This window comes from Macrobrachium rosenbergii, chromosome 44 (genome assembly GCF_040412425.1).
Source record: "Macrobrachium rosenbergii isolate ZJJX-2024 chromosome 44, ASM4041242v1, whole genome shotgun sequence".
In the NCBI taxonomy this organism is placed as follows: Eukaryota; Metazoa; Arthropoda; class Malacostraca; order Decapoda; family Palaemonidae; genus Macrobrachium; species Macrobrachium rosenbergii.
Genome location: NC_089784.1, coordinates 29270330 through 29282588, shown reverse-complemented (window position 1 = coordinate 29282588; position 12259 = coordinate 29270330). Strand labels below are relative to the sequence as shown.

Genomic DNA, 12259 nt, shown 5'->3' with positions numbered 1-12259 from the left:
ATCTTTTAAACGTGTTACTGTGAGATCATTTCAGGACGACTTAACCAAACCTAGAAAACAACTTCTTACTCTATTCACAGTAAAAACTAGTTGTATATTTAGGTGTGTGTGTGTGTAACAAATCTTGGCTTAATGTATGTTTGCATCGAACCATGTCTCACACATCGGTAATAACAAGAATATGCAGTTTGGTAGCTTAGGCTAGACTTATGCCCCCAAACTACTCATTTGGTAAGACGTTATATCATCATATAAACATTACTCTTTTTACAACTTAAAATAAACGAAAATTATTTCTGTATGGTAAAAGTTGTCAAATCATTATGCCAAGAAAAAAATTGCCTATAAGGATTGCAACAACAATGAAAAGATCTTGATCACGCAAGCGTCATGCTTATGTTTATTGATTTGGCAGACAGCAGTTATGTCCTTTATTGAAGAACAATCTCATTCCAAAAGAGTCAAAATTGCTTTCTTATGGTAGTCTTCATTTAACAATTCTCTCCAAGTACCGTTCCAAAGCCTTAATGGAAAGAAGACTGCTAGCCTTTTCTATCGATGGTTTGTTTAAAATATTCTTTCTAATATTTGAAATATACACAAATTAAAATGCTATATTCTTTACATCCACTACAACAGATCTTAGAACAATAATATTTCGAAATATATTGTACAGTAATGCTTAACTTACCTGTAATGAAATACAATATTCCTATAATAACTACAGGGGAGGGGGGGGGGAACAATGGGCTGCTATAGTGTTTCAACGGTGCTACTATAGTATGATATCTACCGAGCTATTCGCGACCTACCAAAAATTAGGATGCTATCCACTAAATAACCCAATTCAGGCTTATGGCAATTACTTCCTCAGACTACATACAAAACTATTTGGTCCCCAAGGGGCTAGTACTAAACACGACGAAACACTGACTCATCTACACTGTTTCGCCGTGTTTAGTACTATCCCTAAGGAGTCAAATGTATGGAATAGTACCGTAAACTGGACCGTGACTTTCAGTATGGCCGCCCGAGGTCACACGCTCGCTAGGGAGGTCGCCACTCCATGTTACTGACGGTCTGTGATTCATACGCGTAAGTATAAATAAGGAATGAAAATGAAAACAAATATTCCATTTCCGGGTGTTCCCACGCATCACAAATCAGCTTACGGAGCAAGTCTAGTCCCAGTAAAAGGGATCTTCTTGATAACTCTTACGTTAATGTTGAAGGGCGCTTGCCTAGAATGACCAGGCAAGTCATCTGATTCCTCTGAAGAAAGTTTATTTTACAAATTAGGATCACATTTCTCCCCCAAGCAGCGCTTTCAGACCTGAAAGACCGGAATGCACACTTTAGCACAGGAGACTACATGCGGTGAGATCTCCTTTCTAAACAAATGCTACCCAACTATTATAATAAGTATGCAGAGATAAACATGTAGCCACGTACTCTGAAGGCCTTATTTTACTCTTACCGGATACTGACTTACATCTGTGAGATTTATTTAGTAAACAAATGCTTCAAACTTTAGGCCAACTAATTATAATAGGTCACCTTTGTGCTGAATGGATAAAGTCATAACGGTTATTTGAACTGTGTAAGTTCAGCCTAGGTGGCCCTACTCTGAAGCCCATGTTTCATAATTTAGGATTTAATATTATGTTCTATGAGAGGAGAGAAATGGATAGGATTTACCATCTTTACTTCTTAAAGTTGCTGATTATTGTTCTACCACAGTGGATAATAATTCTGCACTGAAAATTACTTTTTAACAACAAACATCATTTGCCATTTCACATAAAAACATTAGATATTACAAAAAGTACAAGTTTAGTTACAAATAATATTGATTTAAGCTTATTTTTTGGTTTTGTAAATGCATTTCTTAATTTTTGGTTGTCTTCATATAACAACTGTGACCCTCGTATGCAATAATTTTAATCATTATAACTTTTGAAAAATAACGTGTGCTCTTGAACAATACAAATATCCGAAAAACTGTTTTTATGATTATTTTAACCTAACAGTCATGCCTATACTGCTTCCTCGTCACAGCATTGTAGAAAATCTAAATGTGATCAAATTTTCATAGGAAAAAAATATGCCTGTGTATTCAAATTCAAATTCAAAAGTTTATTGATATATACATCAAATGGAGTGTAGCAGCATGCTGCTATACTCACCAACAAAATTCAAAGGATTCGAGAATGAGGAAAAAATATATACAAAAATAATAATGAAAAGCAAATATTTTACGATAAGTATTTTGACCCGATTTATACAAAAGGTAATGCCAAACTATAATGCATATTTTTTTTAATACTGTAGCAAAATTACTACAGGCAAAAGTCATACAGAGCAAATATAACAAAATTCAAATATTACAAAATCGTACTAAAGGACAGGCAAATGGCTCACAATTATTTATTCCAACACAAATGAGGAAATTTCTTTATAATTTTGGAACAAACTTCATTTTTCAGAAAATAACATACTTGATTTGTTACATCAGCTATTCTGGGGTCACGAAACTCTGATAATTTATTACATTCCATAACATAATGTTGTAAAGTATGCTTCCGTAACTCACCACATAATTTACAGTTAGAGTTTTCATCATTAATGTATTCCCAAGAATATTTATATCCTAAACGTAATCTCATAATTAAAGTATCTAGTTTAGATAATGCCCTTCCATATACAACTTTGCTGTTTTCGGACACGACCAAATAGTGTCTCATACTGACACTCCCATCATTTAAAATTTTTCGAATTTCAGCTGCTTCCCACAAAGACCTCTTTATTTTTACCCCTTTCTTTATTCTGCTCAGAGCCATTGTGCTTTCTATATCAATATTATTTTGGTTTGTAGCATCCTTTGCCAAACTATCAGCCATCTCATTCAAATGAATACCAACGTGAGATGGCACCCAGAAAAACTTGACAAAATACCCTTGCTCTTCTATTACATACACAAGTTCTTTACACTTATTTACCAATTCTTTGTCAATTGGAAATCTAGAGTTAAGAGCAAGAAGAGCACTCTGGCAATCCACGAAAACAAACACGTCTTTCATCTTGTTTACCACTAAAGTTAACCACTCATGAATGGCATGTAATTCAGCGGTAGTAATAGCAGTTTTATCTTCTATTCTTTTTGACAGTGTCTCGTCAATACTCACATCATTTTCAAATTATTCCCTTATAACCACACCACATCCAACCTTGATACCATTCACTGAACCATCACAGTACATATGTATACTATTACTCTTAGGCAATGTATTTATTTTACACAAAATTATTTGTTTCAATTCGTATGTGTTGCACTCACTTTTTTCACAGTCAAGTTTACAAATATTTACATTTATTTTGTAACACAACCACGGCTTCATTGGAACTACTACTTGTAATTTTACACAGAATCTTATGATATCATATTTCATCAGTATATTATACAGTTTCTTAAAATAACTGTTGAATTTAACATGACAACTTCTATTGCCTGAATAACTGTCAACAGCAATCTTTAAGGTTCTTTCTCCCCTTCTAATCATACGTAGAGCAGCCATAGCCGCTACCTCTTGTACTCGATCAACAACACTCGGTAGATTCAATTCAAGTCTCATGATTTCAATCCTAGTACTTATGGAACAACCCAAAATAACTCTCATTGCTTTATTCTGAATTATTTCCAGTGGTCTCAACTCTGAGTTCGAATAATTCACCAGCACAGGTGATGCATAGTCAATAACTGAACGCACCGTGCTGATGTACATCATTCTTAAAACAGGAATACCAGCACCGTTACCTTTGTTTGCCAACACCTGCAAAGGTCTCATTCGAGCTAGACAGACATTTTTCAAGTAATCAATTTCATTCGAGCTTTTGTTAAATCCAATGTACATACCTAGATACTTATAATTATTTACTTTCTCCAAAGTTTTACCATTTATAGTAACTGTATTACTATTAGCCATCTTTGATTGAAATTTGCTCTTTTGTTCATTTATCACCAAGCCCATGTGCATGCACAAATTCTGTAATTCTGCCATAGCCCTCGTTAAAATGATTTCACTGACACACTGTATCAGAATATCATCAGCATAAACAATAACCTCAGTACCAGCAGGGAAATTATGCCTTGCAATTTTATCCATTAAAACATTAAAAAGGGTAGGACTAAGAACACCACCTTGAGGAATACCCAACTCCATCAACATTTCCTCGGACTCATATCCTTGAAACCAAACTTTTGCTCTTCTTTCAGTTAAGTAACTCCTAATCCACCTCAGTAAAAATCCCCTGACACCTTTGTTAACGAGCTCTTCAAGAATCACATCACTGCAAGCCCTGTCAAAAGCTCCTTTCAAGTCAACAAATACTCTGCATTTAACATTAGCATTACTTAAGGCTTTAATAACGCAATCTGAAGTACTCTTCCCCTTTATGAAACCAAACATATTCGACGATAATTGGTCACCAATCATATATAGTAATCTATTCAATACAAGACTCTCCATTAATTTACACAAACAAGATGTAAGTGAAATAGGCCTATATTCTCCGTTGCTCTTCAAAATAGGTACAACAAGAGCTATCTTCCATTTCTTAGGCAGCCTGCCATTTTTATATGAAAGATTAATTAGATCTAACAAAGGACTATCCTCCATCATAATTAAACAGTTTACAACATCGTACGTTATCCCATCCGCACCTGGCGCGGTAGATTTACCTTTCTTCATACAAAACAACAATTCGTCTTTTGTAAATGGCAAGCAAGTCTCACAGTTGATCGCCTCTTGTAACGCCACGAGTTGTCTTCGTTTATGGCGCCTGTTACGTAAGCAGGCCTGAACATTGTTTGGCAGACCACTGCTACTGGCGGCTTCCGACAATTTCCTAATCAATTCGTTCGCTTTACCATTCGGATCGTGATGAGCTACGGTTTCCTTCCTTTTCTTTCTAACTTTATTGACTAAATTCCATACAGACCCAATCTCTTTAGTAAATGAAATTTCTTCCAAGAACTTATCCCAATATTGACTTCTTGACCTTCCTTCTTACCTCTGCTGTCCCGTCTGCTATCTGCATCATGGTTTCTCTACTCCGATCATCAATTGGATTCTTACTCCAATTACTTTGAGCTTTTCGAAGCAATTTATTCCAACCCCGAACTATTTTGTCATTTGAATACACAGTCTTTTTATATGACGGGAAGCCATTCTTTTTAAGAATATTTAAAATACTATCAATGACAGTGAGCAAATCTTCATAGAATATGTCTTCATCGTTTTGATGACCATTAACATCCTTGTAATGTCTGTACCACTCACCAACTTTATTCATAAACTCTAATTTTTTATCATGTTTTAAATGATAGCACTTCCTTTTTTTTACTGACAAACATCTTGTTTATACTTAAAGATACTTCTATAGCAAAATGATCACTAACGAGCTCACTAACAATTACCGAATCAGCTGTCCATTCAAACATATTAAAAAGTACTGCATAATCAATTCTGCCACCTCTCACGTGCGTTGGCGCACCATTCCCCAAGACTCTGACATTTTCCAATGAATTAATTATGTTATTCAATACAAAACCATTTTTATTTTGGCTACCACTGCTTCCCAAATCATGATGGCGAGCATTAAGATCACCCACTAATAAACAATACTCATTAAAAATAACCTTAGGTAAATTCTCACGATCCAATTTATCAGCATGTACATACACATTAATTATATGAAATACAATATCCTTTAAACATAATTTTACACTCAAGCATTCAGTGCCGTTGATTTCAGTCGCTACGGATAAAACAGCTGGTATATTATTTTTCACAAAGGTAGTTAGACCCCTTATATTTTTCTCAATATCTGCCGGAAGTTCAAATGACTGATATCCTGTTAATTGGAAACCAGCCCCATTAACACCAGTTTCTTGTAATCCTGTTAATTGAAACCAGCCCCATTAACACCAGTTTCTTGTAAAGTTATTACATCGAAATCATGAGAAAGAACCAAGCATGAACATCGGTTCTCTCTTTTGAAGACTATTTACATTCCACGATAGTGTTTAAGACAAAACCCCTCCATTTTGATCAATCTCCTTCCTCATCTTTCTAGCAAAAGTAACCACATTCATTTTAAGGTCTTCATCTGGCCGCTGCATGTACTCTAGTACTATATCTAATAAGGAAGCAACACCAGCAACTAAGTTGTCACATCCATTCCTTTCATTTGGCAAATCTGTCGAATTTCTGTCATAAATGGGGCTACACTGAAACACATCAGTACACATTAATTCGGCATTTTTACATTCTCTTTCAGACATAATATCATTACAAGTAGCTCCATCTACAATTTGAACCTTCTTTTGAATACTGACCTTATTAGGTCTAGTACCTACATCATTCACTTCAGTAACATTCTCCTCCGTTCCAATAGAAACGACTTTACCAGTAGCATTACACACTTTTAATAGTTTATCATTCATGCTCAAGATTACCTTTTTAAGTTCTATTTCTAAACGAAGTGCTTGAATAACACTATCATGTCTATCACAAACTAGACTACGACTAGAGGTCTCCCCCTTTTGACGTTGCCTTTCTTCTTATCTTCGTTCCCATACGTTTGTAGCTGGCATAACAACCCCGTTTTCGTTCATATTCAGTGGTTGAGAAGCTAAAGCACTTGGAGTCTTAACACCAATAACTGGTCTCTTTTTACAAAACCAAGAACTAACATTGTGGTCACCTCCACAATTGCAACATTTTGGAACAATTTTAACATTATTGATTTTATCCAAGCATTCTTTCGAGTCATGACCTTTGCTGCAATATCTACATTTAAAGTTACTCTCACATTTATATGCAAAATGGCCCCATTTGCTACATTTGAAACATAACACAGGACTTTCCTTAAACACAGCAAGCCGTTTATATCCAAGGCAGGAAACAAATATTTTCTCTGGAACCTCACCTCTTATAAGTGCTATCACCTGCGGTTGTAGACTAGTCTCACCTTTTTGCTTAACCTCACGTCGTTTAGCCCAAACAAACCTTTCGTCTACCAATAAATCATTTGGATCCATACATAAAGGGTAACCAAACACAATTACTTTAGTGTACTTCCCATCATCCTTTGGTTTTTCTAACACAATATCTTCAAAGCCAGTGGTAGATAAGAAATTCACCGCATTATCATCCTTAACAATACTTCAAAATTTTGATGTTTTTTATAAAGTCTTATCGTCCACTGCATCTTGCCATGAAAATCCATTTCCAGTGCATTGGGAAAATACAAACACTTCCTTGAACTTAGTCCTTCATTATTGGCTTCATGACCACTACCCGGAATGATATTCGACTGCCGTGTAGTACTAGGCCCAGCAGCAGAATGATCAACCATCAAACTTGAACTCGGATTGTTATCCACATTTTTCCTACTCACTACTTTTAGTCTCTTATTGACTACAAGATTTCCATCACTCTCAGCTACTTCCATCTCACTGACTTTAGTTTTCTTCGGTTTTTTCCTTCTCCTCCTAGACCTAGATGTAGCAAGATAACTTATTTCACTTGTTTCACTACTTGATAAAGCCAGATCCTCTTCAACGTCTCGTACGGCATCCTTGGTTGCCATAGTAAGGCAACAAGTTGATCAAGGTCTCCAAGATAAGGCAATGAGCAATAATTGCTTGTAACGAGCAGAACAGTCAACAAAGCGACGGAGCAAAAAAATGCACGTCTGTCGCCATCCAAAGCTCTCTCCCGAGTGATGCTGAATGGTCTCCATATAAAGTCATAACGGTTATTTGAACTGTGTAAGTTCAGCCTAGGTGGCCCTACCCACCTCTCTCTCTCTCTCTGTGCCCATGTTTCATAATTGGCAGGATTTAATATAAATATGTTAGAAGTATGAGAGGAGAGAAATGGATAGGATTTACCATCTTTACTTCTTAAAGTTGCTGAATATTGTTATCTGCGTCCCCCACAAAAATACCACAGTGGATAATAATTCTGCACTGAAAATTACTTTTTAACAACAAACATCATTTGCCATTTCACATAAAAACATTTGATATTACTGTTGTTTGAAAGTACAAGTTTAGTTGCAAATAATAGTGATACCATTTAGCAGTTTATTTTTTTGGTTTTGTAAATGTCTCATTTCCTAATTCTTTGGTTGTCTTCATATAACAACTGTGACCCTCGTATGCAATAATTTTAATCGTTATAACTTTTGAAAAATAACGTGTGCTCTTGAACAATACAAATATCCCAAAAACTGTTTTTTGTGATTATTTTAATCTAACAGTCATGCCTGTACTGCTTCCTCGTACCACAGCATTGTAGAAAAATCTAAATGTGATCTAATGTAATCTGGAAGTCTATGGTTAAATTTTACATAGGGAAAAAATATGCCTGTGTAGTCTAATACGATTTCATGGGTACTCTTTGCTACTATTATGCTAAATATGTTTTTTAGACCTATGTATCTTTTGCAGTCGTCTGGCTTTGATCAAAAATTTATTTGTTTATTTTCGCTCTGTTCAGAACATCTTGTGCTCCAAATTAATTTATGGCTCCCATAAGATTTTTAAATAAACAAAAAGGAAGAGACACATTTGTATAAAAACGTCTCCTCGTGATGGTTAAAATAAAGGCAGAAAATGAACGTTTTTTTTTTTTTTTTACAGAGGCGATTAACTTTTTTTTATACAAAACTAAAGGGGAGGATCACTATCAAGATGTAGGACCTCCTTGGGCCCACCATAGGAATGGGAGCAGATGAAACCTTGGGCGACAGGATCTTCACAAGGAGGAAAGACGATAGAATAATCTGGATAAAATATAAGGGTGTGGAGTTAAGATTGACCCTTAGGGAGAATGGTTTGTTTTGAGTGTCATTAAAATGGTATTAAACTATGATGATTATATGCCTTACATTACAATAAGAACTATTTCGCGGCCTGATGAAGACCTTCTTTTCGGAAAAATCTGTTTAGGAATTGCCATCCACATTTCTAAAGGAAATCAATATCAGTACGAGCTAGACCTGGAAAGTGCCTTCAGACAGCCTCTGGTTAATCACGCGGGCAACAGGTAGCCTTTAAAACATATGAGATTATAGGGTCACTCTTAAAGCCTTTTAAAGTCCTCTACCTTGAGTGTAGAAATGCGATAATTTCTTGCCTTGCTTTTCCATAATGGAATTCACCAGGGCTGGCGCCTAAATATCTGGAGGGGATTACAGCCAATGCCTATTGAAAAGACTCCTGGAAAACAGGAATATTAAAGTGCTCTATCAAACCACTCTTAGAGATATCGATTAGACCGTGTCGGTAAGTTTTTTTCATATTTAATTTAAAAATGTTCTATGTACGATAAAAATTAGTCTCCAGTCACAATATTACATGAATTCTGTAACAATGTTCCTCATATTGTTTTAGTACAACACTTAAAGCCTATCTTAATTTATATATTTTTTTTTTTTTACAAATGTTCATCATACAACATTTACCTTACATTTAATTACAATTTTCTTTAATTTATAACCATACATAATACTTAATCATTAACATTAAAAATGTTATAATAAATACCATCGGAAATAAGTTCTTAAGTTTTTCTTATAATTCTCCATTAACAGCTTTTTCCAAAGATTCCATTTATCATATGTTTTAGAAAGCTGCTTAAAGGGTTACCACTTACACTCCGTCTTTTCCAATTCCATATTGTTACCAGAAAATCAATAATAAGAACCACAGCACAATTTGGTTAGTAGTCAGTACTCGGTAGTAATTTATTGTAACTACCCTAAACGGTGAGAGCTCGTGCCAGCATAAGTCTAGCTTATCTGAGTCAAACCAAACCTTCGTGAGGGTTTTGTTGGGACGAAAGTCATTTACGTGCGGTGCCAAACTTCCATTCTAGGGAAAATTTTTATGGAATATAGGTCGTTGTTATATAACAAAACTAAAGGGAATTACTCTGAAATATTTACTAAACATGGTTTTTATGTATACAGTTGTTAATGATCAATATTTTAAACAGTTTTTCATTATCATATTTGAGAAACGTGGCATCCATGTTGCCACATCTATAATCTCGATTCTCAGGTCAAGTGTTGAAATCTGTATCTGTCAGTTAAGAAACAATAAACCCTTCGTTAATTTCTTAAGAACGGTCAAATCTTATAAGTTGGAGTCCTTTATGGTGAAGGTGAGGGTTAGCGGATGTAAATATAGTTGGCGCTCAAACACGTGTGTGTGTGTGTGTGATTAAATGCTTAAAAGATGTTTATCTGAAATTTTCTATAAATAGAGAAATTTGAATATGAAATTGTTTTTTCCATCTTTGATATTATTTTTTTTCTTGTGTAGATTGTTTCAGGACAACAGTCAACTGAATATGGGAAAAAAATATTCGGGTGATAAGATGAAAAAATCTAAACACCGTGGGTAGGATTGAAATTTGTCTGGCGTTGCCAAACATCAATCTATTGCAATTCTTAATGAGGTAAAGGTAGCAGTTTAGTAACTGAAATTAATAAATTTGCTCCAAAAATGATTGAATCTTGATTGTTGTACACTGATCCCGATGAATATTGTGTTAAACCAGTCATTAATATTAACCTTTTGAAGTGAAGAAATGTGGCTTTGGTATGCACTTCTCTGACCTCGTGTCTCGGGCCAGGCACGGCTATATTATGAGCTGCAGTTGTCACTCATTACAGGACAAAGCAGCCTTTTGTAGTCGTCATGGATGGTCAGAGTTCCTCACTGGGAGTCATTCAAGGACAGGCAAGGAAAATTATTCATAATGTGTTAAGATACTTCACAATGGAGAAACGGAACAGGGGTCCCATTACTGATGCTGCAAATGCAACTCTTCGTACAGCTGGGGCAACAAAAGTCTGTAAAGCTACAGTTGAACGAATATGTAAAGAAGCATGAGAGTCGCAAGAATTATTTGGTGACCCAGTTTTCGAGATAAAGAAGAGGAAAGATCAAAACCTGTGACTGGTTTGGATGACTTTGACAAATGTTTGCTTCGTCATATAATTCTCAAATTTTATGAGAGGAAAGAAATTCCAACCATTAGCAAAGTGTTGTTTGAAATGAGGGAATGAACAGGATTCAAAGGTGGTAAAGAATCTTTAAGAAAAATTGTGAAAGAAATTGGTTTCCGGTACGCAAAACTCGATGGTAGGAAATTTTTGATGGAACGATATGACGTGTAATGCTTGTGAACAAGATTCCTAGAAAAAATGCAAAAAGTCAGAAAGAACGGACGAACTGTAATTTGTCTGGAAGAGACTTGGGTTAATCAAAATTACACTGTAGGAAAATGCTGGAAAGATAATAAAACAGAGAATGCTACTGGAATTAAAGTGCCGTCAGGAAAAGGTGGCCGACTTATAATTCTGCATGCAGGCTCTGCAGAAGGCTTCATTCCAAACGCTGAGCTTAAATTCACTGCAAAAAATGATGGTGATTATCACCGTCAAATTAATCACGAAGTGTTTGAAGAATGGTTTCGTTGCCAGTTGCTCCCGAACATACCACCAACTTCAGTTATTGTGATGGATAATGCTCCTTATCATTCAAGGAAAGTAGAAAGACTACCAACGATGTCAAGGAAAAAGGCAGTAATTACAGAAAGGCTCATCTCTAAAGGTGCGAAACCAACAGAGAAAATGTTGAAACGTCAACTTTTAGAGATGGTAAAGGAGTACTCCGTTAAAATAAAAGACATTTATGTCGTAGATAAAATTGCAGCAGAAAATGGGCCTGAAATTATTCGACTTCCTCCCTACCACTGCCAATACAACCCGATAGGACTAATTTGGGGCCAAGTGAAAAGTTTCATAGCGAAACGAAACAATTATAAGATGGCAAATCAACAGGAACTTACTAAAGAAGCTCTGGATACTGTGACACCTGAAAACTGGGAGAAGGCCGTAAGACATGCCGAGCAATTGCAAGTGGAAGATGCACCAAAAGATATTTTGATAGATAAATACATTGACTCATTCATTTAAGTCTTGACTCTTCTGATGAGGAGTCCTCTTAAAGCTACCCTCTCTCTCTCTCTCTCTCTCTCTCTATATATATATATATATATATATATATATATATATATCATAAACACTTTAAATTTACTATATTTATACACATTTGTATTATTGCATGCGCGTGCATATTATATATATATATATATATATATATATAATATATATATAT

General features: G+C 35.3%; 1 protein-coding gene across 1 annotated transcript; it reads left to right on the top strand.

Moving 5' to 3' along the window:
- Positions 1–11283: 11283 nt before the first annotated feature.
- Positions 11284–12057, top strand: LOC136829567 (uncharacterized). Its single transcript, XM_067088414.1, has one exon. The coding sequence runs from the start codon at positions 11284–11286 to the stop codon at positions 12055–12057; it is 774 nt and encodes a 257-aa protein (XP_066944515.1).
- The last annotated feature ends 202 nt before the right edge of the window (positions 12058–12259 follow it).